At 51.7% G+C, this 24,775-nt stretch overlaps 1 protein-coding gene across 1 annotated transcript in view; it reads left to right on the plus strand.

The window, feature by feature from the left end:
- Nucleotides 1-24,192, plus strand: part of ELP6 (elongator acetyltransferase complex subunit 6) — a 34,978-nt gene extending 10,786 nt beyond the window's left edge. Inside the window, exons 2-7 of the mRNA XM_060247907.1 lie at nt 2,197-2,275; nt 5,388-5,458; nt 14,354-14,481; nt 16,100-16,295; nt 21,762-21,909; nt 23,506-24,192. Of these exons, the coding sequence (XP_060103890.1) occupies nt 2,197-2,275; nt 5,388-5,458; nt 14,354-14,481; nt 16,100-16,295; nt 21,762-21,909; nt 23,506-23,717 (834 nt within the window). The 3' untranslated portion in view covers nt 23,718-24,192. The remainder of the gene's footprint in view (nt 1-2,196; nt 2,276-5,387; nt 5,459-14,353; nt 14,482-16,099; nt 16,296-21,761; nt 21,910-23,505) is intronic.
- The last annotated feature ends 583 nt before the right edge of the window (nt 24,193-24,775 follow it).

Here is a 24,775-nt window from a genome sequence, read left to right on the forward strand (position 1 = left end):
TCGGGTTCAAACCATTGATGAACGCGGTATATTTCATGACCTCGTTCCATCCCCTCGCCGCCGCGCAGTACCCCAGGAACTCGGTGGCATACTCGCGGGTGGAGCGGTTGCCTTGCTCTATGCGCTGAAGGGCGGCGACCGCCTTCTCCTCCCGCAGGGGATCGCCATACTGGCGGAGCATCGCGTGCAGGAACCCCGCCACTGTAGCTAGCTCGGGTTTTCTTCCCATAAAAAGCCCGACGTACCACTTGCGGGCCGCGCCTCTCAGTCGGGACGCGATGTGGTACACTCGGCTGGCTTCGGTCGGGTAATCCGCACCCCAGTGGGTGAAGAACGTGTCGCACTGTATGGTAAAATACTCCACGTCCTCCGGATTCCCATCGAAAGTAATCTTCAATTCTCTTCCTCGACCCTCGGCCCCCCCTGGGGCTCGCGGCGCCCCCGGCGGCGGCGCGGGGCCCGGTAGAGCCGGCAGGATCGGGGCGGGGGGTGCTGGGGCCCCTGGAGCGGGCAGGGCCGGCAGCGCCGGGGCAGCCGGGGCCAGCGGGGCTGGTGGTGCCGGGGCAGGTGGAGCCGGCGGCGCCGGGACGCCCGGAGCCGGCGGGGCTGGGGCGGCCGGAGCCGGCGGAGCCGGGGCAACCGGAGCTGGCGGGGCCGGGGCGGCCGGAGCTTGCGGAGCTGGGGCCGGCGGAGCCGGCGGGGCTACGGGCAGTTGCCCCAGCGGTAGCCCTCCAATCGGGACTCCCAGGACCGCAGTTTGCAAGGTGCGGAGCTGGTCGTAGATCGCGCCCAGGTTCTGCTGCAACTCCTCGGCCATCGTCACGCGGGATCGATGCACGTCGTCGTGTATCTCCCGAACCCAGTCGAATAAGTCGTTGCGGAGGGTCCGGATCTGGTCGTCTCCCCCTCGGGGCTCCGGGCCCTCCTCTTGGTCGCCGTCTCCGGCTCCCCCTTCGCCCAGCATGCTTCGGTACCGCTGCTCCGCGGCGTCGATTGCTGCCGTGGACTTCCGTGGGCTCCAGGTTCGCGGGGCTGGGAACGCGGCGTCGACCGAGAAAGGCGCCGGGACCTTAATTTTGCGCCGGACCCCCGTCACATTTGGGTCGAGCGGCGGGTCCTCTATTGGGGTGGTGGGCTCTCCGTCGTCTGGCACTTTTGCCGCCATCGGGCCAAGCCTCCAGTACAGATAAGCCACGAACAATGGGATCACTGTTATAATGTCAGAACTTAAGAACTTCAAACGGATCCCATACTTGGTTACAAAGTTAGGATTTTATTGAAGAGAACTAAGCACTGGAAGAGGCAAGATAACAGTGATGGCGAGAGCCAGCACCAGCACAATTTTATACACGTAAAACAAACATCTCACAAAGCCACAATTCACCCCGTTACAGGCACATCTGTCTTCTCACCCTCACTATCAGTAGAGAGGATGCCTCCCTACTCCGAAGGCCATGCTGCTCGGCTTCAAAGGGTCCCAGTGTGAGAATGTGCAGAGACATAACATAACTCATTCTACAACCCCAAATATTTTGGATACCAGTGGGGCAAGGTTAATTACTATTCAAGCACTTTGGGTCAAGCAAGGGTTACAACATGGAGTCAGTTTGGTTCAGTAACAAAGCAGCTCTAAGTCATAGTAAAGATACATTGCAGCATTGGTCACATTATAGGGAACCAGCAGTAAAGATACAAGTTCTGACAACGACCTGAGTTCAATCCCGGCGGAAGCTGGATTCAGGTAGCCGGCTCAAGATTGACTCAGCCTTCCATCCTTCCGAAGTCAGTAAAATGAGTCCCCAGCTTGCTGGGGGGAAAGCGTAGATGACTGGGGAAGGCAAGGCAAACCACCCTGTAAAAAAGTCTGCCGTGAAAACATTGTGATGTGACGTCACCCCAGAGTTGGAAACGACTGGTGCTCGCACAGGGGGACTACCTTTACATTTTTAGCCAGCTATCACAGTGTTTGGTTGTCTAATTTAGTATTAGGCAACTTCATACGTGTAGCACTCTCTGCTCCACCTTCAAGGCCTCTAGGGAGAAAGAGATTGTTCCTGTCACTTGCGAAGACCCGGAGAGTAAACATGGGAGTCCCCCACCCCAGGCAAAGCAGCTGCAGTGTTCCTGACCCTAAACCCTTTGGTGACTGTTTGATCTGACGTTCTCGTCTCCTCTTTTCTCTTCCTCTTTTCCCAGGGCCTGCTGACCTTACTGGTCGCCTCCAAGACGGATGCCAGCTTCCTGGTCCACCATTTCCTCTCCTTTTATTTAAAAGGTATGAGGGACAATGAAACATCCGGGAGACATTTCTTCTGCTGGGGTCCCCCACCTTTTTGAGCCTGTGGGCACCTTTGGGATTCTGACATAACGTGGTGGACGCAGCTACAAAATGGCCGTCTCAGGTTGTGGAGCCAGTCGCAAAATGGCTGCCACAGAAGGCGGGACCAGCCACAAAATGGCAGCCACAGGTTACCGTCAGTCACACCGTGCTGATTCTTGCGCTGTGGTGGCAGCTGCTGCCAAAGCAACAATTTTTAAAAAGGCATAGTCCAGGGGTGGCCAACGGTAGCTCTCCAGATGATTTTTGCCTACAACTCCCATCAGGCCCAGCCAGCATGGCCAATGGCTGATGGGAGTTGTAGGCAAAAAACGTCTGGAGAGCTACTGTTGGCCACTCCTGGCATAGTCAATCAAGTCTCCAGTGGCCAATCAGAAGGCTTGCAGGGCAAAAGCCCCACATGGTTCTGCCCACTTCTTAAAAGCACTTAGTGGAAAAGTGGCAGCAGATGTTTTGTTGCTCACAGGTCTTGCATAGAATCATAGAGAACTTAATCTTTGGTAACTTCAGAGGTGGAATTCTAGCAGGAGCTCCTTTGCATATTAGGCCACACACCCCTGATGTAGTCAATCCTCCAAGAGCTTACAGGGCTCTTTTTTGTAAGCTCTTGGAGGATTGGCTACATCAGGGGTAGTGGCCTAATAGGCAAAGGAGCTCCTGCTAGAATTCCACCCCTGGGTAACTTAATAAACACTGAAGAGAACAGCAGCAAGCAACTGACCTTCCTTCCTTGGCCAGGGTTGGGCTGGGTTGCTTTATGTGCCACTTTTATCTCAGCATGGGGAGATCTCTGGGCCACTGAAGATCTCTTGGCAGTCCTGGAAATGTTTGGAGCTGCTTGGAATGAAAGGAAGATGGCAGCCAGTGACAGGAAACAGGAAGGCCCCTCTGAGGTCACGTGGTCTGTTCCAAAGCACTTCCTGCCTGTCTTTCGGCTTCAGGGTCTCTCATCCTTACATTTGGGGAAAGGTGTTTGAAAATGCTTGGGTCAATTCTGCAACAAGCCACGGGATGGAGCCACACTTCTGCCTTTTGTGTGGCTTCCGGGTTTGATTCCCCACTCCTCCACTTGCAGCTGCTGGAATGGCCATAGCTCTGGCAGAGGTTGTCCTTGAAAGGGCAGCTGCTATGAGAGCCCTCTCAGCCCCACCCAGCTCACAGGGCGTCTGTTGTGGGGGAGGAAGATAAAGGAGATTGTGAGCCGCTCTGAGTCTGATTCAGAGAGAAGGGCAGGGTATAAAGCTGCAATTCTTCCTCCTCCACTTGCAGCTGCTGGAATGACCTTGGGTCAGCCATAGCTCTTGCAAAGGTTCTCCTTGAAAGGGCAGCTGCTGTGAGAGCCCTCAGCCCCACCCACCTCACAGGGTGTCTGTTGTGGGGGGAGAAGATATAGGAGATTGTGAGCTGCTCTGAGTCTCTGTTTCAGAGAGAAGAGTGGGGTATAAATTTGCAGTCTTCTTGCCCCTCCTCCAAATGTCCCTTGGCTAAGCTGGGCGATTGGCCCTTCACATTTGAGCCACCCTGAGCCCGCCTTAGCGGGGGAGGACGGGATACAAAAATAAATTTACTTTACTTTACTTACTTACATTTGTGGTTTCCCTCCTCAGTACCCTTCCTGTGAGCCTTTCTGGCTCCTGATTACCTCTCCGTAGGATGCAAGAAGCTGTCATGGAGCTAGTTAGAGCCTTAGAAGCAACTGCCCAGAGTCTTGGGCGGATTTTTTCCCTGCCCCTTCTAGCACAGCAACTTTCCGGATCTGTTTCTGGGCCTTGAAAGTGCAAATTCCTCCTCTTGCTGTCACACACACACACACACACACAAACGCACACATACATGTTTCATGCCAAGAAAAAGATTATCCCAGGATTCTGGAAGCATGAGCCAGGAGCAGAGCGTGCTTCCTGGACCAGAAGGTTTGCAAGGACTAAGCAGAGGGCCCTCAGTGGCTGTTAGCCATACGGTGTAGACCAGGAGTGGCCAAACTTGCTTAATGAAGAGCCACATAGAATAAACATCAGATGTTTCAGAGCCGCAGAACTAGGCAGGCAGGCAGGCAAATGGATGGGGGGGTGGAAGAGGGTGAAAGAAAGCAACTTTAACTTGAAATGCATTGTCCAAGCTGTCCGCTGGCTTGGAGAAATGATTTAAAGGGACAAATGCCTGCTCCAAGCCAGCCGATGGGGACTTTGAGAGCCACACAATAGATGTGAAAGAGGCACATGTGGCTCCCAAGCCGTGGTTTGGCCACCCTTGATACAGGTGGAACACTGTGTTTGGGCAGTAATGCTCTGTATTCTTGTGCTTGGGAGGGACACAGTGGGTGGGCTTCTGGTATCCTGGCCCCACTGATGGAGCTCCTGATGGCCCCTGGGTTTTTTTGGTCCCCGTGTGACACAGAGTGCTGGACTGGATGGGCCACTGGCCTGATCCAACATGGCTTCTCTTATGTCTTAGGCAGTGATGCTCTGTATTCTTGTGCTTAGGGGGGGGGGGGCAACTGTGGGAGGGCTTCTAGTGTCCTGGCCGCAATGATGGACCTCCTGATGGCCCCTGGGTTTTTTTGGCCATCGGGTGACACAGAGTGTTGGACTGGATGGGCCACTGGCCTGATCCAGCAGGGCTTCTCTTATGTTCTTATGTGACACAGAGTGTTGGACTGAATGGGCCACTGGCCTGATCCAACAGGGCTTCTCTTATGTCCTTATGTCTGGGGCAGGGATGCTCTGGCTTCTTGTGCTTGTGGGGGGGGGCACAGTAGGAGGGCTTCTAGTGTCCTGGCCCCACTGATGGACCTCCTGATGGCACCTGGGTTTTTTGGCCACTGTGTGACACAGAGTGTTGGCCAGGATGGGCCATTGGCCTGATCCAGCATGGATTCTCTTCTGTTCTGAGCTTATCCTGGCTACATATAAGCCCTTCCCAAGAGAATGAGAAAACTACTCATTTTTTGAAAGATGTTTCAAGGCATTATTTTCTTTTTTCTCAGAATTACTTTGCTAATAGGAATGCCTGATAACAGCAAAATGTGTGTCTTTGTCTTCTTCCTCAGCTGGGTGCAAAGTCTGTTTCTTGGCCCTTCTTCAGTCTTTCAGTCATTACAACATTGTGGCCCAAAAGCTGGTAAGCCAATCAAGTGAATGTTTCTATAATCCCAATTTAGTGATTGTTCTCTCTCTCTCCCTCTCATCCCTCTCTCTGGAGAGCCAGTTTGGTGTAGTGGTTAAGTGCGCGGACTCTTATCTGGGAGAACCGGGTTTGATTCCCCACTCCTCCACTTGAACCTGCTGGAATGGCCTTGGGTCAGCCATAGCTCTAATAGAGAGCCAGTTGGGTGTAGTGATTAAGTGCGCGGACTCTTATCTGGGAGAACCGGGTTTCATCCCCCATTCCTCCACTTGCACCTGCTAGAATGGCCTTGGGTCAGCCATAGCTCTAATAGAGAGCCAGTTTGGTGTAGTGGTTAAGTGCGCGGACTCTTATCTGGGAGAACCGGGTTTGATTCCCCACTCCTCCACTTGCACCTGCTGGAATAGCCTTGGGTCAGCCAGAGCTCTAATAGAGAGCCAGTTGGGTGTAGTGGTTAAGTGCACAGACTCTTTTCTGGGAGAACCGGGTTTGATTCCCCTCTCCTCCACTTGCACCTGCTAGAATGGCCTTGGGTCAGCCATAGCTCTAATAGAGAGCCAGTTGGGTGTAGTGGTTAAGTGCGCGGACTCTTATCTGGGAGAACCGGGTTTGATTCCTCACTCCTCCACTTGCAGCTGCTGGAATGGCCTTGGGTCATCCATAGCTCTAATAGAGAGCCAGTTTGGTGTACAGGTTAAGTGCATAGACCCTTATCTGGGAGAACCGGGTTTGTTTTTCCACTCGCACCTCCTGGAATGGTTTTGGGTCAGCCATAGCTCTCGCAGAAGTTGTCCTTGAAAGGGCAGCTGCTGTGAGAGCCCTCTCAGCCTCACCCACCTCACAGGGTGTCTGTCGTTGGGGGGGGGGGGGAAGAATGGATAAAGGAGATTGTAAACCGCTCTCTGATGAGTGGGGTATAAATCTGCAGTTCTTCTCTCATCTCTCTCTCCATCTATCTGCCATCTCTCCCCCTCCCCAATGGCTTATTTCATTCTCCCCTGTTTTATCCTCACAACAACCCTAGGAGGTCGGATAAGCTAAGAGAGTTTAACTGACCCAAGGTTACCCAAGCTGTAGAGCTTGTAGGCTGTGCACTCTGTGTGCATGTGTGTGTATGTGTGTCATGCACGGGGTTCTAATCTGTAGCAAACCCAGATCGGAAGGGAGGAGAAGGTTCAGTCTCTTATTTCCACAACCTTGATTGTCATCTGCTTGTTCGATAAGAGATAGTAGCCCTCCTGAGACTTGCACACAATTTCATCCCCCAGTCGGAATCTGCACGTCACTGAATCTGTTCTGGCAATAACCTGTCCTTGGTGCTTTGAACTATCTTGTTACTCTTGGAACGTTCTGTTCTTGCACAGCGTTTTACTGCGGCACTCTTCACCACAACAGTTTCAGATTGTACTGTGAGAAGATTTGGTGTGTTCTGGCTTCTGAAAGCATTTCTTCATCCTTTGGAATTCCACATTCAGCCTATTAAAAAAAGGTGGATACTTGCTTCACCGACGCCCTCTTCCCATGCCGCCTTCTCGTTTGGTTCTGTGGTCCACCATCTGGCTGGAGTCCACCGGGTCAGCCCAGAAATGCTCCTGTGCTTCTAGGAGTTGCAGAGAGGCTGTGACTCAGTGGCAGAGCATCGTTTTGGCATGCAGAAGATCCCAAGTTCAATCCTTGGCCTCTCCAGTGGAAACAATCAGGTCATTGATAGTGGGAAAGACCTCTGCCTGAGACCTGGGAGAGCCACTGTTGGTCAAAGGAGGAGGAAGAAGAGGACTGCAGATTTATACCCCGCCCTTCTCTCTCAATCAGAGACTCAGAGCGGCTCACAATCTCCTGTATCTTCTCCCCCCACAACAGACACCCTGTGAGGTGGATGGGGCTGAGAGGGCTCTCATAGCAGCTGCCCTTTCAAGGACAACCTCTGCCAGAGCTATGGCTGACCCAAGGCCATGCCAGCAGGTGCAAGTGGAGGAGTGGGGAATCAAACCCGGTTCTCCCAGCTAAGAGTCCGCACACTTAACCACTACACCAAACTGGCTCCCTATTAGAGCTATGGCTGACCCAAGGCCATGCTAGCAGGTGCAAGTGGAGGAGTGGTGAATCAAACCCGGTTCTCCCAGATAAGAGAGCTATGGCTGACCCAAGGCCATTCCAGCAGGTGCAAGTGGAGGAGTGGGGAATCAAACCCGGTTCTCCCAGATAAGAGTCCGCACACTTAACCACTACACCCAACTGGCTCTCTATTAGAGCTATGGCTGACCCAAGGCCATTCCAGCAGCTGCAAGTGGGGGAGTGGGGAATCAAACCCGGTTCTCCCAGATAAGAGTCTACACACTTAACCACTGCACCCAACTGGCACACTCCTGACCTTGTTGGACCAAGTATTGGAGTCAGTGAGAGGCAGCTCCGTGTGTACATGTCTGATGCTGTTCAGGAGGGATTGTGGCTCTGTGCTTGAGCATCTGCTTGGGATGCAGAAGGTCCCAGGCTCAAGGCAGTTGTTGGTATATCAGTACAGTGTTCCTACTGCCATTCCGCCCCCCCCCCCCAAAAAAAAAAAAAAAAGGCAGAAAGCCTGCCCAGAGGCAAGGGAAGATGGTGGGTGGTAGACAGAAGGGGAAATTCCAGAAAAAATCTGCACAGAGTCTCTGTTACAACTGCAGTTCTCTTGCCAGCTGCGATGTAGTGGATGAGAGCATCAGACTCCAATCTGGGAGAACTGGGTTTGATTCCTCACTCCTCCTGAATATGAAACCAGCTGGGTGACCTTGGGTCAGTCTCAGGTCTCTCAAGAGCAGTTCTCTCAGAGCTGCCTTCCTTCTCACCCCCCACCCCCCGGCTTCCCAGGTTGTCTGTTGTGGGGAGAGGAAGGGAAAGGAGATTGTACGCTTCTCAAAAGACCGAGTGAAAGCAGGATATATATCCAGTCTCCTCTTCTCCTTTATTTATTATTTTTAATTATTGAATTCATTTGTCATCCACCTTCCTTCTCATTGGGGACCCAAAGCAGCTGATATCGTTCTCCTCTCCTCTGTTTTGTCCTTTCAACAACAGCCCTGCGAGGTAGGTTAGGGTGAGAGAGTGTGAAGGGCCCCAGGTCCCCAGCACACGAGGGGATTGGAACCCAGGGCTCTTAGAGACTAGTCCGATGCTCTTAACCACCAGGACCATCCCGGCAGACGGGCAAGGCACCTGCAGCAGCGGTGAGAGCAAAGCAGGCAATGGGCCCTCTGCCAGCAGCCGCAGCCCGGAACATCTTTCCCAGATGTTTTAACATGTAGGTCTTGCTGTGCCCACACGATACATTTTTGGAAGGCTTTACCATTCCGTGTAAATTAATATTGAGGAAGCCCTTGGAAAAGGCACTTATTTTGCGTTGAAATGATTGTCAAGTGTGGGACCTCAGCGTTGTTTGAAAGTATTATTTCAGTCTTCCAGAGTCCATCATTTTGGAGAGAGCTTTCCTTTCACCTAAAATCATAGAATCATAGAGTTGGAACAGACATCCAGGGTCACCTTGCCCAACCCCCTGTACAATGCAGGAAACACACAAATAAAAAGGTAAAGTTAGTCAGTCCCCTATGCAAGCACCAGTCGTTTCCAACTCTGGGGTGACGCTACTTTCACAATGTTTTCACGGCAGACTTTTTACGGGGTGGTTTGCCACTGCCCTCCCCAGTCATCTACACTTTCCCCCCAGCAAGCTGGGGACTCATTTCACCGACCTTGGAAGGGTGGAAGGCTGAGTCAACCTTGAGCCAGCTACCTGAACCAGCTTCCGCTGGGACTGAACTCAGGTTGTGAGCAGAGGGCTCTGACTGTAGTACTGCAGCTTTACCACTCTGCGCCACGGGGCTCTAAACACACAAACACCTCCCCCTAAATTCACAGGATCTTCATTGCTGTCAGATGGCCATCTAGCCTCTGTTTATAAACCTCCAAGGAAGCAGAGCCCACCAACTCCCGAGGAAGCCTGTTTCACTAAGGAACTGCTCTAACGGTCAGGAAGTTCTTCCTAATGTTGAGCCAGAAACTCTTTTGATTTTAATTTCAACCTGTTGGTTCTGGTCCTACCTTTCGGGGCCACAAAAAACAATTCCACACCATCCTCTAGATGACAGCCCTTCAAGTACTTGAAGATGGTGATCAAATCACCTCTCAGCCGCCTCCTCTCCAGGCTAAACATGCCCAGCTCCTTCAACCTTCCCTCATAGGACTTGGTCTCCAGACCCCTCACCATCTTCGTCACCCTCCTCTGGACCCGTTCCAGCTTGTCTATATTCTTCTTAAAACGTGGTGCCCAAAACTGAACACAAGACTCCAGGTGAGGTCTTACCAGAGCAGAGTAAAGCGATACCATCACATCACATGATCTGGACAGTATAGTTCTGTTGATACAGCCCAAAATTGCATTTGCCTTTTTAGCCGCCGCATCACACTGTTGACTCATGTTCAGCATATTATCCACTAAGACCCCTAGATCCTTTTCGCACAGATTACTGCTAAGACCTGCCAGTTTTCTTTGGGACTCTGTTTGAAAGACTTTTTCTTGTCACTGAGTGATTTGCCCTTGAGTAATATGGATGTATTGTTTATTAGTGTATTTCTGCAATTTTGCTATATGCAATGAATAGTTCATTTGTCTTCCTGTGTTTTCATATGCCATGCAGCATTTTGGATTGTGTATATTACCCAGTGTTTTTTGCTATTTCGCAGTCCAGTCTGGGCAGCAAATGTGGGAATCCCCCCAGCCAATGTCTGGCCTCCAGTGAGCGGAACCTATTTTGTCCTCCTCTTATGAGAAATGTGGCAACCCTAAACAACAAGCCAGCTGTTGACATATCTGCCTGTTGTCTTTTTGAAAGCAATTTGAGTTAGCTGTGAAGATCAGGGGTGTCAAACATGCAGTTCGGGGGCCGAATCAGGCCCCCCGAGGGCTCCTATCAGGCCCCCGAGCAACTGGCTGTCGTCTGCTTCCTTCTCTTTATATCTTGCTTCCTTCTGCATAACAGTTTGCTTTGCAAGGCTTGCTCAATTGCACAGAAGCTACAGAGCAAAACCTCTATTTTCTCCATTGGCTGAGGCTCCTCCCTTGGGAAGGAAGGGGGGAGGAAGAGCTTGCTTTACCAGGCTCTCTCAGTTGCACAGAAGAGCTACTGAGCCAAGCCTCTCTTCTTTCTATTGGCTGAGGCTCCTTCCCCTCCTGGTCCCTTGGGGTAGGAAGGAAAGAGCCAGAGCTTCCTTTGCCTAGTTCCCTGGATCCCATGGGAGAATCTTTAAGACCATTGAGTGCTAACATTTTGTGTTTTAACAATTTATTAATAACATATGGTTACAATATTTAATTGTCTTTTTCTATACTAACCCATATGATATTTCTACCCCCCCTCCCTCCAATATTTGACTTCCCCGAAGTTATTAATTTGAGTTCCATTATAAAGGTACCACTAATCTATCAAAGTTCAATACTTTTCTTTTCTCACTAATACTAAAAAATTGTCCAATATCGTTTTACTTTCCATTCTTTCTCCATATATCCTTTAAATTTCTTCCACTCCTTTTTGAATATGTCTATGTCATAGTCTCTTAAAGTTTTAGTTAATTTGTCCATCTCACTCCACGATAAAACTTTCACAATCCAATCCCATTTCTCTGGTATTTTTCTTTGTTTCCACAGCTGCGCATACAATGTTCTAGCATACAATGTTCTAGCAGTTCTAGCAGGCCGTAACCGGGCCTTCTCCTCTGTAGCCCCGAGCCTATGGAACCAACTTCCATTAACAGTTCCGCAGGGCCTGCAAGACCTTCCTCTTTCGACTGGCTTTCGCTGACGAAGAAAGAAATTGCTAATTATAACCGCCATCATAAAAAAACAAATAGCATTAGCACTTTTACTAATTTAATTAATTAATTTTAAACTTAATCAGAATTTTAATGTTTAAATGTAATTTGTTTTCTTTGCTTTTCTTTGTATAGTTGGAATTTTTTTTTATGCAATTTTACTTTTATTTGATCAACAAAAAATACAGAATACCAAAATTAAATACAGAAGTTAATCACAAAAGAGAAAAAACAACCCATTAGAGGTAGATTATGGTATACCACCATTGTTGTCTTTGACCAAGTAGCTTAGTTAACTTTCTATCAATAAACATTACCTAAAATTCATACCAGTCAACCTTTTTCCAACCAAATATATAATTTTTCCCATTTCTTTATAGCCTCACCTTTTGACATTCCTCTTATCAGATTTGTCAAATTTTGTCAAATATAGTTGGAATTTAAATGATGCTGTTAGCCGCCCTGAGCCTGCTCCGGCGGGGAGGGCGGGATACAAATAAAATTATCTATCTATCTATCTAGCTGAGAGCAAGTACCAAATTAAAGTCCTATCTTCCTTTGGAAATTTTTCTAATTGTTATCCAAGCAAAAAAGTCTCTGCAGTTTTCTTAAAGTCATAGCCCAAAATTTTGGAGATTTCTTGTTGTATCATCTTCCAATAGTCTTTCGCTTTTTCACAAGTCCACCATATATGAAAGAAAGAACCTTCGTGTTTTCTACATTTCCAACATCTATCCGACATCTTTTTACTCATCCTAGCCAGCTTTTTCGGAGTCATATACCACCTATACATCATCTTAAAACAGTTCTCCTTAATACTCTGACAAGTTGAGATCTTCATCGAGTTCTTCCAAAGGTGCTCCCATGTATCCATTTGTATTTCTCTATTCACATTAATTGCCCATTTTACCATTTGAGAATTTACTACTTCTTCTTCTGTAGACCATTTCAATAATAATTTATATACTTTCGATATTAATTTTTCATTATCCCCAAGCAGGACCCTTTCCAGTTCTGTTCGCTCATGTCTAATTCCATCTGACTTAATATCATTTTCCATCAAGCTTTTAATTTGTTGCATTTGAAACCAGTCATATTTGTTATTTAACTCTTCTGCAGATTTTAATTCAATTTTGTCTCCTTGTATCTTGAGCAGTTGATTATATGACATCGCTCTTTCTTCATCAGATTCAGCTGTTGTTTTTATTACTTCTGCTGGCACTATCCAAAGCGGCTTTCTCTCCATTGAGTGCTAACATTTTAAGCATGTTTTAAATTTTTAATACATATTTGTGTTTGTCTGTGTCTTTTATAAGGTTTCTATCTTTGCTACCTAATCTTAAATTGGTACAGACATGGCCTGGCCTGGCATGGCCCGGCCCAACAAGGTGTCTTTTATGTCAGATCCGGCCCTCATAACAAATGAGTTCGACACCCCTGGGAAGACGGCCACCTCACACTGTCTCTCCCAGCCATCCATCAGCCTCACAGGTTGCAGTTCAGAGAGCTGTGTTGGCTTAAGAACATAAGAGAAGCCCTGTTGGATCAGGCCAATGGCCCATCCAGTCCAACACTCTGTGTTACGTAAGAACATAAGAGAAGCCCTGTTGGATCAGGCCAATGGCCCCCCCAGTCCAACACTCTGTGTCACATAAGAACATAAGAGAAGCCCTGTTGGATCAGGCCAGTGGCCCATCCAGTCCAACACTCTGTGTAACATAAGAACATAAGAGAGGCCATGTTGGATCAGGCCAATGGCCCATCCAGTCCAACGCTCTGTGTCACGTAAGAGAAGCCCTGTTGGATCAGGCCAATGGCCCATCCAGTCCAACACTCTGTGTCACTTAAGAACATAAGAGAAGCCCTGTTGGATCAGGCCAATGGCCCATCCAGTCCAACACTCTGTGTAACATAAGAACATAAGAGAAGCACTGTTGGATCAGGCCAATGGCCCATCCAGTCCAACACTCTGTGTCACATAAGAACATAAGAGAAGTCATGTTGGATCAGGCCAGTGGCCCCTCCAGTCCAACACTCTGTGTCACATAAGAACATAAGAGAAGCCCTGTTGGATCAGGTCAATGGCCCATCCAGTCCAACACTCTGTGTCACTTAAGAACAGAAGAGAAGCCATGTTGGATCAGGCCAATGGACCATCCAGTCCAACACTCTGTGTCACATAAGAGAAGCCCTGTTGGATCAGGCCAATGGGCCATCCAGTCCAACACTCTGTGTCACATAAGAACAGAAGAGAAGCCCTGTTGGATCAGGTCAATGGCCCATCCAGTCCAACATTCTGTGTCACTTAAGAACAGAAGAGAAGCCATGTTGGATCAGGCCAATGGACCATCCAGTCCAACACTCTGTGTCACATAAGAACATAAGTGAAGCCCTGTTGGATCAGGCCAATGGGCCATCCAGTCCAACACTCTGTGTCACATAAGAACAGAAGAGAAGCCATGTTGGATCAGGCCAATGGCCCATCCAGTCCAACACTCTGTGTCACATAAGAACATAAGAGAAGCCCTGTTGGATCAGGTCAATGGCCCATCCAGTCCAACACTCTGTGTCACACAGTGGCCAAAATATATGCACACTGTGGCTAATAGCCACTGATGGACCTCTGCTCCATATTTTGATCCAATCCCCTCTTGAAGCTGTCTAATCTTGTAGCCGCCACCACCTCCTGTGGCAGTGAGTTCCACATGTCATTCACCCTTTGGGTGAAGAAGTACTTCTTTTTATCTGTTTTACCCCGACTGCTCAGCAATTTCACTGAATGCCCACGAGTTATTGTATGGTGAGAAAGGGAGAAAAGGACTTCTTTCTTTGCTTTCTCCATCCCATGCATTATCTTGTAAAACTGTATCATGTCACCCCGCTTTGTGCATTTTCACTTCTCCTGTCCAGGCTGCTGGCCGGAGCGGATGGGGAACGGTGGAAGGGGAGGGGGCCAGGATGCTGGCTCACAAGCAGTTCCTTCGGGAGCCCAGCACAACCCCTTTTCCAGTAGAAGGCTAGACCTGACGCTTTTTCTTTTCCCAGGGACTTGGTCTGACGACAGCCAAAGAACGGGGACAGCTTGTGTTTTTAGAAGGCCTGAAAGCTTCGAATGAGGTCTTGTTTAGCAAGCAGCGAGAGCTGGCTGAGCCACATCCTTTCCAGTTCATCAGGTAACCTGGAGCAGAGGAGAGGCTCTCTGGTGCCAGGGACACGTATGCGCGCGCGTGTGTGTGGGCCCCTAAAGACCTGGGGGCTCATAGGCCTCCTTGGCCCAATTGTTAATCTGGCCCTGCCTGTAGGGTTTTCAGGGGAAGAGAGGAGCAGAGGTGGCCTGTCTCTGTGTGGACTTCCTTGGGGGTCACCCAGCCACGTCCTAACAAGCGTCAGCCCTGCTTAGCTTCTGAAATCTGATGAGATGAATCAGAGAATCCTAGAATTGGAGGGGACCTCCAGGGTCACCTAGTCCAACCCCCTGCACAATGCAGGAAACTCACAAGCCCCTCCCCCTAAATTCACAGGATCCTCATTGCTGTCAGATGGCCATCTAGACTCTTGGAGGTTGAAAAACCTCCAAGGAAGGAGAGCCTACCACCGCCCGAGGAGAGCCAGTTTGGTGTAATGGTTAAGTGTGCGGACTCTTATCTGGGAGAACCGGGTTTGATTCCCCACTCCTCCACTTGCACCTGCTGGAATGGCCTTGGGTCAGCCATAGCTCTCACAGGAGTGGTCTTTGAAAGGGCAGCTGTTATGAGAGCCCTCTCAGCCCCACCCACCTCACAGGGTGTCTGTTGTGGGGGGAGAAGACATAGGAAATTGTAAGCCATTCTGAGTCTCTGATTCAGGGAGAAGGGCAGGGTTTAAATCTGCAATTCTTCTTCTTCTTCTTGACTCATGTTCAGCGTATGATCCACTAAGACCCTGAGATCCTTTTTGCACATACTACTGCTAAGACAAGTCTCCCCCATCCTATAACCATGCATTGGATTTTTCCTACCCAAATGCAGAACTTTACATTTATCCCTGTTAAGACTCATTTTATTGGTTTTAGCCCATTTTTCCAGCTTGTCAAAGTCAAGATGGGTCTGTCCTGGGCTATCCAGGTCAGGGCATCATGTTAATTATAATTATACAGATGTTAGAAAAGAAGAAGAAGAAGAGGGCAAAAGAGGAGATGGCTGGAAGCGTTACTGATGTAACAAGCACGAATTTGAGCAGACTTCGGAGGATGGTGGAAGACAGGAGGGCCTGGCGTGACTTTGTCCATGGGGTCGCAAAGAGTCCGACTCAACTGTGTGACTGAACAACAACACAACTAGAGTCCCTTGGACTGCAAGAAGAACAAATCAGTCAATCCTAAGGGAAATCAACCCAGACTGTTCCCTGGAAGGTCAGATGCTGCAGCTGAAGCTCAAAGACTTTGGCCACCCAATGAGAAGGGAGCACTCCCTGGAGAAGACCCTGATGCTGGGAAAGACAGAAGGCCAAAGCAGAAGGGGACGGGGCAAAAGATGAGATGGCTGGACAGCGTTACTGATGTAACACACAAATTTGAGCACACTTTGTCCATGGAGTCGCAAAGAGTTGGACTCGACTGTGCGACTGGACAACTAACAACAAGATGTTAGAATATTTGTGTAGTCCCCTTCCTTGGTAATCAAATGACCCCGCCCAACACAGACAGCAGTGCTGGAATGGCATGCAGACCCCCCAGTGACCATGTAGTGTTCTTCCTAAAGGCTTGGCTGTTGCCCTGACGCCCTTCTCTTTATCTCCCTCCATTGCCTGCAGCGGGGATGGCTCCAACCTGAAAGCACTGTACGACTTTGTTCAGACAGCCTTAACCCCGGATCTGGGAAGGGACTCATGGAAGTGCCCTGTGCTGATTGTGGACGACCTCAGTGTCTTGCTGAGCCTGGGGGTGAAGCCGACCGATGTGCTGGATTTCGTCCACTATTGCAGGGTCACAGTGAACTCTCTGCTTAAGGTAGGCATCTATTCATTCATATCCTGCTTTTCTCCCCGGTTGGCACCCAAATCAGCCTTTAGAACATCATTTTATCATTTAAAACATCACATAAGAAGAGCACGGCTGGATCAGACAAGTGACGGTCTATCTAGTCCAGCCTCCTGTCCCACACAGTGGCAAGCCAGTTCCTCTGAAGGGCCAACAAAAGGGCATAGAGGCTGAGGCCTTCCCCTGAGGAGAACCTCAGAAGAGCCCTGCTAGATCAGACGAGGGAGGGTCCAGCTAGTCCAGCCTCCTGTCTCACATAGTGGCCAGGCAGTTCCTCTGGAGGGCCAACAACAGGGCAGAGAGGCCGAGGCCTTCCCCTGAGAACAACATAAAAAGAGCCCTGCTGAGTCAGACCAGAGAGGGTCCATCTACTCCAGCCTCCTGTCTCACACAAGAGCCAACCAGTTCCTCTGAAGGGCCAACAAAAGGGCAGAGAGGCTGAGGCCTTCCCCTGAGGAGAACCTCAGAAGAGCCCTGCTAGATCAGACCAGGGAGGCTCCAGCTAGTCCAGCCTCCTGTCTCACACAGTGGCCAGCCAGTTCCTCTGGAGGGCCAACAACAGGGCAGAGAGGCCAAGGCCTTCCCCTGAGAAGAACATCAGAAGAGCCCTGCTGGAGCAGACCAAGGAAGGTCGATCTAGTCCAGCCAACCAGTTCCTCTGAAGGGCCAACAACAGGGCAGAGAGGCCGAGGCCTTCCCTGAGAAGAACCTCAGAAGAGCCCTGCTGGATCAGACCAGTGAGGGTCCATCTAGTCCAGCCTCCTGCCTCACACAATGGCCAACCAGTTCCTCTGAAGGGCCAACAAAAGGGCAGAGAGGCTGAGGCCTTCCCCTGAGGAGAACCTCAGAAGAGCCCTGCTAGATCAGACCAGGGAGGGTCCAGCTAGTCCAGCCTCCTGTCTCACATAGTGGCCAGGCAGTTCCTCTGGAGGGCCAACAACAGGGCAGAGAGGCCGAGGCCTTCCCCTGAGAAGAACATAAAAAGAGCCCTGCTGAGTCAGACCAGAGAGGGTCCATCTACTCCAGCCTCCTGTCTCACACAAGAGCCAACCAGTTCCTCTGAAGGGCCAACAAAAGGGCAGAGAGGCTGAGGCCTTCTCCTGAGGAGAACCTCAGAAGAGCCCTGCTAGATCAGACCAGGGAGGGTCCAGCTAGTCCAGCCTCCTGTCTCACACAGTGGCCAGCCAGTTCCTCTGGAGGGCCAACAACAGGGCAGAGAGGCCAAGGCCTTCCCCTGAGAGGAACATCAGAAGAACCCTGCTAGATCAGACCAGTGGGGGTTCATCTAGTCGAGCATCCTGTCTTACAGTGGCCAACCAGTTCCTCTGGAGGGTCAACAACAGGGCAGAGAGGCCGAGGCCTTCCCCTGAGAAGGACATCAGAAGAGCCTTGCTGGCTCAGACCAGGGAGGGTCCACCTAGTCCAGCCTCCTATCTCACACAGGGGCCAGCCAGTTCCTCTGGAGGGCCAGCAACAGGGCAAAGAGGCTGAGGCCTTCCCTTGAGAAGAACATCAGAAGAGCCCTGCTGGGTCAGGGAAAGGCCTTGGCCTCTCTGCCCTGTTGTTGGCCCTCCAGAGGAGCTGATTGGCCACTGTGTGAGGCAGGAGGCTGCACTGGATGGTCCCTCCCTGGTCTGACCCAGCAGGGCACTTCTGATGTTCTTATGAAGGCCTCGGCCTCTCTGCCCTGTTGTTGGCCCTCCAGAGGAACTGGTTGGCCACTGTGTGAGACAGGAGGCTGGACTAGAGGGACCCTCCCTGGTCTGATCCAGCAGGGCTCTTCTGGTGTTCTTCTCAGGGAAAGGCCCCGGCCTCTATGCCCTGTTGTTGGCCCTTCAGAGGAACTGGTTGGCCCCTGTGTGAGACAGGAGGCTGGAATAGGTGGAGCCTCCCTGGTCTGATCCAGCAGGGCTCTTTTGACACTCTTGTGAGGGGAAGGCCTCGGCCTCTCTGCCCTGTTGTTGACCCTCCAGAGGAACTGGCTGGCCACTGTGTGAGACAGGAGGCTGGACTAGATCGACCCTCTCTGGTCTGACCCAGCAGGGCTCCTCTGATGTTCTCCTCAGGGGAAGGCCTCGGCCTCTCTGCCCTGTTGCTAGCCCTCCAGAGGAAATGGTTGGCCACTGGGTGAGACAGGAGGCTGAACTAGGTGGACCCTCACTGGTCTGATCCAGCAGGGCTCTTCTGATGTTCTTCTCAGGGGAAGGCCTCAGCCTCTCTGCCCTGTTGTTGGCCTTCCAGAGGAACTGGTTGGCCACTGTAAGGCAGGAGGCTGGACTAGATGGACCCTTCCTGGTCTGATCCAGCAGGGCTCTTCTGATGTTCTTCTCAGGGGAAGGCCTCGGCCTCTCTGCCCTGTTGTTGACCCTCCAGAGGAACTGGTTGGCCACTGTGTGAGACAGGAGGCTGGACTAGATGGACCCTCCCTGGTCTGAGCCAGCAAGGCTCTTCTGATGTCCTTCTCAGGGGAAGGCCTCGGCCTCTCTGCCCTGTTGTTGACCCTCCAGAGGAACTGGTTGGCCACTGTGTGAGACAGGAGGCTGGACTAGATGGACCCTCCCTGGTCTGAGCCAGCAGGGCTCTTCTGATGTCCTTCTCAGGGGAAGGCCTCGGCCTCTCTGCCCTGTTGTTGACCCTCCAGAGGAACTGGTTGGCCACTGTGTGAGACAGGAGGCTGGACTGGATGGGCCCTCCCTGGTCTGAGCCAGCAAGGCTCTTCTGATGTCCTTCTCAGGGGAAGGCCTCGGCCTCTCTGCCCTGTTGTTGACCCTCCAGAGGAACTGGTTGGCCACTGTGTGAGACAGGAGGCTGGACTAGATGGACCCTCCCTGGTCTGAGCCAGCAAGGCTCTTCTGATGTCCTTCTCAGGGGAAGGCCTCGGCCTCTCTGCCCTGTTGTTGACCCTCCAGAGGAACTGGTTGGCCACTGTGTGAGACAGGAGGCTGGACTAGATGGACCCTCCCTGGTCTGAGCCAGCAAGGCTCTTCTGATGTCCTTCTCAGGGGAAGGCCTCGGCCTCTCTGCCCTGTTGTTGGCCCTCCAGAGGAACTGCTTGGCCACTGTGTGAGACAGGAGGCTGGACTAGATGGACCCTCCCTGGTCTGAGCCAGCAAGGCTCTTCTGATGTCCTTCTCAGGGGAAGGCCTCGGCCTCTCTGCCCTGTTGTTGGCCCTCCAGAGGAACTGCTTGGCCACTGTGTGAGACAGGAGGCTGGACTAGATGGACCCTCCCTGGTCTGAGCCAGCAAGGCTCTTCTGATGTCCTTCTCAGGGGAAGGCCTCGGCCTCTCTGCCCTGTTGTTGGCCCTCCAGAGGAACTGCTTGGCCACTGTGTGAGACAGGAGGCTGGACTAGATGGACCCTCCCTGGTCTGAGCCAGCAAGGCTCTTCTGATGTCCTTCTCAGGGGAAGGCCTCGGCCTCTCTGCCCTGTTGTTGACCCTCCAGAGGAACTGGTTGGCCCCTGTGTGAGACAGGAGGCTGGACTAGATGGACCCTCCCTGGTCTGAGCCAGCAAGGCTCTTCTGATGTCCTTCTCAGGGGAAGGCCTCGGCCTCTCTGCCCTGTTGTTGACCCTCCAGAGGAACTGGCTTGGCCACTGTGTGAGACAGGAGGCTGGACTAGATGGACCCTCCCTGGTCTGAGCCAGCAAGGCTCTTCTGATGTCCTTCTCAGGGGAAGGCCTCGGCCTCTCTGCCCTGTTGTTGGCCCTCCAGAGGAACTGGCTGGCCACTGTGTGAGACAGGAGGCTGGACTAGATGGACCCTCCCTGGTCTGAGCCAGCAAGGCTCTTCTGATGTCCTTCTCAGGGGAAGGCCTCGGCCTCTCTGCCCTGTTGTTGGCCCTCCAGAGGAACTGCTTGGCCACTGTGTGAGACAGGAGGCTGGACTAGATGGACCCTCCCTGGTCTGAGCCAGCAAGGCTCTTCTGATGTCCTTCTCAGGGGAAGGCCTCGGCCTCTCTGCCCTGTTGTTGGCCCTCCAGAGGAACTGCTTGGCCACTGTGTGAGACAGGAGGCTGGACTAGATGGACCCTCCCTGGTCTGAGCCAGCAAGGCTCTTCTGATGTCCTTCTCAGGGGAAGGCCTCGGCCTCTCTGCCCTGTTGTTGACCCTCCAGAGGAACTGCTTGGCCACTGTGTGAGACAGGAGGCTGGACTAGATGGACCCTCCCTGGTCTGAGCCAGCAAGGCTCTTCTGATGTCCTTCTCAGGGGAAGGCCTCGGCCTCTCTGCCCTGTTGTTGACCCTCCAGAGGAACTGGTTGGCCCCTGTGTGAGACAGGAGGCTGGACTAGATGGACCCTCCCTGGTCTGAGCCAGCAAGGCTCTTCTGATGTCCTTCTCAGGGGAAGGCCTCGGCCTCTCTGCCCTGTTGTTGACCCTCCAGAGGAACTGGTTGGCCCCTGTGTGAGACAGGAGGCTGGACTAGATGGACCCTCCCTGGTCTGAGCCAGCAAGGCTCTTCTGATGTCCTTCTCAGGGGAAGGCCTCGGCCTCTCTGCCCTGTTGTTGGCCCTCCAGAGGAACTGGCTGGCCACTGTGTGAGACAGGAGGATGGACTAGATGGACCCTCCCTGGTCTGACCCAGCAGGGCTCTTCTGATGTTCTTATGAAGGCCTCGGCCTCTCTGCCCTGTTGTTGGCCCTCCAGAGGAACTGGCTGGCCACTGTGTGAGACAGGAGGATGGACTAGATGGACCCTCCCTGGTCTGACCCAGCAGGGCTCTTCTGATGTTCTTATGAAGGCCTCGGCCTCTCTGCCCTGTTGTTGGCCCTCCAGAGGAACTGGCTGGCCACTGTGTGAGACAGGAGGATGGACTAGATGGACCCTCCCTGGTCTGACCCAGCAGGGCTCTTCTGATGTTCTTATGAAGGCCTCGGCCTCTCTGCCCTGTTGTTGGCCCTCCAGAGGAACTGCTGGCACTGTGTGAGACAGGAGGATGGACTAGATGGACCCTCCCTGGTCTGACCCAGCAGGGCTCTTCTGATGTTCTTATGAAGGCCTCGGCCTCTCTTGCCCTGTTGTTGGCCCTCCAGAGGAACTGGCTGGCCACTGTGTGAGACAGGAGGATGGACTAGATGGACCCCTCCCTGGTCTGACCCAGCAGGGCTCTTCTGATGTTCTTATGAAGGCCTCGGCCTCTCTGCCCTGTTGTTGGCCCTCCAGAGGAACTGGCTGGCCACTGTGTGAGACAGGAGGATGGACTAGATGGACCCTCCCTGGTCTGACCCAGCAGGGCTCTTCTGATGTTCTTATGAAGGCCTCGGGCCTCTCTGCCCTGTTGTTGTCCCTCCAGAGGAACTGGGTGGGCCACTGGGTGAGACAGGAGGCTGGACTGGATGGTCCTCCCTGGTCTGACCCAGCAGGGCTGTTCTTTTCCTGACCAAACCAGGGCTGTTCTTGTCTCCTTGACGCTGCTCGCAATGCTCTCTGACTCAGGGCAACATGGTGCTGACGGTGCGCAGCAGTAACGATTCCGAGGACGAGGAAAACGAGCTGCTCGCAAAAGCCCTCCATCACCAGAGCAACCTGATCCTGCGGGCCGAAGGGCTGGCGACTGGCTTCTGTAGGGATGTTCATATGGCAGGTGAGTCGGCCTCTTCCCTTTGTTCTCCCGGAAGCTGCCTGCACTGTATTGGATCGCTTTACATCCTTCATGGGCCTTCCTGCTCTCCAGCAACTGCTGAGAGAAGAGCCATTTTAATGTCTCCTTCCTAAAGATGGAAGGGATGCTGTTTCACGAAGAGGGCTTCTCGCCACAGCATGTGCATGGAGGAAGTGAGATGGAAACCCGTGTTTTCCGTGTTCATGCTGCCCTCTGGGGAAAGGGAGGGGAGGGGCTGTGACTCAGAGGTAGAACGTCTGCTTGGCATATAGGAGGTCCTGTGTTCGGTTCCTGGCATTTCCACGTAACAGGATCAGGTAGCAGGGTGACGTGAAGGACCTCTGCCTGAAGATAGCTTCACAGGGTAGCTGTGCTGGTCTACTGTGGAACAGCTGGATTCCAGTCCAGTGACATGAGGTTTCTGAGTGTCTGAGGAAGGTTCTTTGACTTGCAAAACTTCATGTCTTGAGAATATTGTCAGTCTAAGGTGCGGCTAGACTGAATGCAGTGTCTCTGCTTGGAACCCGAGACAACTGCTCCAGTCTGAGTAGATAGTACTGGCCTTGAAGGGACCGATGGACTGATTCAGTAGAACAGTGTTTGGTGTAGTGGTTTGGTGTAATGATTAAGTGTGCGGACTCTTATCTGGGAGGACCGGGTTGTATTCCCCACTCCTCCACTTGCAGCTGCTGGAATGGCCTTGGGTCAGCCATAGTTATCACAGAGGTTGTCCTTGAAAGGGCAGCTTCCGGGAGAGCTCTCTCAGCCCCACCCATCTCACAGGGTGTTTGTTGTGTGTGTGGGGGGGAGATAAAGGAGATTGTGACCACTTTGAGACTCTGAGATTCAGAGTGAAGGGCGGGATACAAATCTTTCTTTCTTTCTTTCTTTCTTTCTTTCTTTCTTTCTTTCTTTCTTTCTTTCTTTCTTTCTTTCTTTCTTTCTTTCTTTCTTTCTTTCTTTCTTTCTTTCTTTCTTTCTTTCTTTCTTTCTTTCTTTCTTTCTTTCTTTCTTTCTTTCTTTCTTTCTTTCTTCCCTTTTGGGAGAACCAGCTTCCTTGCACCAGAAAGGCAAATCAGACTGGGTAAAGAAGAAGACGACTGCAGATTTATACCCCACCCTTACCTCTGAATCAGAGACTCAGAGCGGCTCACAATCTCCTATATCTTCCTCCCCCACTACAGACACCCTGTGAGGTGGGTGGGGCTGAGAGAGCTCTCCCAGAAGCTGCCCTTTCAAGGACAACTCCTACGAGAGCGATGGCTGCCCCAAAGATAAAGGAGATTGTGAGCTACTCTGAGACTCTTGAGTGGAGGGCGGAATATAAAACCAATGTTGTCTTCTTCATCATCATCATCACCATCATTATCATTACCACCACGGCCAAGCCTGCTTAGCTTCCATGATCAGATGAAACCGGGCCAGCCTAGGCCAGCCAGTTCAAGGGAGGGGGCCACCCTTTTATATGATGCATCTGTATTTTTGCACCTCTGAGGGCCTTCTCTGTGTAGCGCTGGGCATGGTGTTTCTGATTTCACGTACTGTCTTGCTTTTCTCCCTTTCCTCTCTTTCCCGCAGTTGACAATTGTCCGTCGCAGCCCAGGGGAGGAAAAAGCGGAGCGGGAACTCCGGCGAGTTTACCAGTACAAAATCCAGGACAAGAACGTCACCTTTTTTGCCAGGGGGATGTCTGCAGCTGTGCTGTGAAGGGGAGAGGGGGAAAGGTCAGGACGCTTGCCAAAGAACCTGGAGGAGATGGAGAACAGGGAGTTGCAGAAGAGACTGGATAGGGTGGGAGTGGCGAGTTTGGGAGTGCTGCGAGACCCCGGCGTCTCCCTTGGCCCTGTATCATAGCCTGAACAGGCAAGTGAAAGAAAGAGAAGACGAGAGGCTGCCGTGGGCTCTGTGGTGATTTTGGCACTCCTGAATCAGTGCTGCTCTTTGGGGCGGTGTCCTGGCAACCTTTGGCATGTCATGTTCTCGGGAGGGGACTTTGGTTGGAGTCTGCAGGTCAGAAGGCAGGGTGGTCAGAAAACACGCCGTCTGTTGAAGGGCCACCAGGCCTATTGCCTGTGTTTAGCAGGCCCCTGCCGCTAAGGAATGTCTACTGGAAACAATATTGGGCTGCAACATAACACTGACTACAGTTGTACCACAGGAAGAAACTAGCCTTCGCGCGGAGTTAAGAAAGTGGGACAGACGTCGTACGTAGGGCCAGCTGTCTGCCTTGGATGGTCAAGGAATTAAACATATACGGAAAGCAAACCCTGTTGTCTTTTCATATCCGTATGCGGCCATACAGGATAGCTAAAACTCAGGGGGAGACACCCTGCCGTTGCATATCTAAAGGTCAATCCAGGTGGGCGGCCGTGTTGCTCTGGAGCAGTAGAACAAAGTAGGAGTCGAGTAGCGCCTTTAAGACCAACCAAGTCTTACACACAACCAAGCACCTAAGTATCTTGGCATCAATGGGGCCATTTTTCCTGAGCGAATGTTTGAGCCAGAGGCTAAAAAACTGTGAGCTAGCTCACACTAGCTCAGCTTAGAGGGAACACTGCTTGCCATCACCCTGGACAGGACCTTGAGCTATAAATCCCATCTTACCAACGTAGCAGTGAAAAGACATACAGAATCATAGAGTTGGAAGGGACCCCCAGGGTCATCTAGTCCAACCCCCTGCACAGTGCAGGAAATTCACAAACCCCTCCCCTTAAATTCACAGGATCCTCATTGCTGTCAGATGGCCATCTAGCCTCTGTTGAAAAACCTCCAAGGAAGGAGAGCCCACCACCTCCCGAGGAGGAAGCCTGTTCCACTGAGGAACTGCTCTAACGGTCAGGAAGTTCTT

Source organism: Heteronotia binoei, chromosome 10 (genome assembly GCF_032191835.1).
Source record: "Heteronotia binoei isolate CCM8104 ecotype False Entrance Well chromosome 10, APGP_CSIRO_Hbin_v1, whole genome shotgun sequence".
Classification (NCBI taxonomy): domain Eukaryota; kingdom Metazoa; phylum Chordata; class Lepidosauria; order Squamata; family Gekkonidae; genus Heteronotia; species Heteronotia binoei.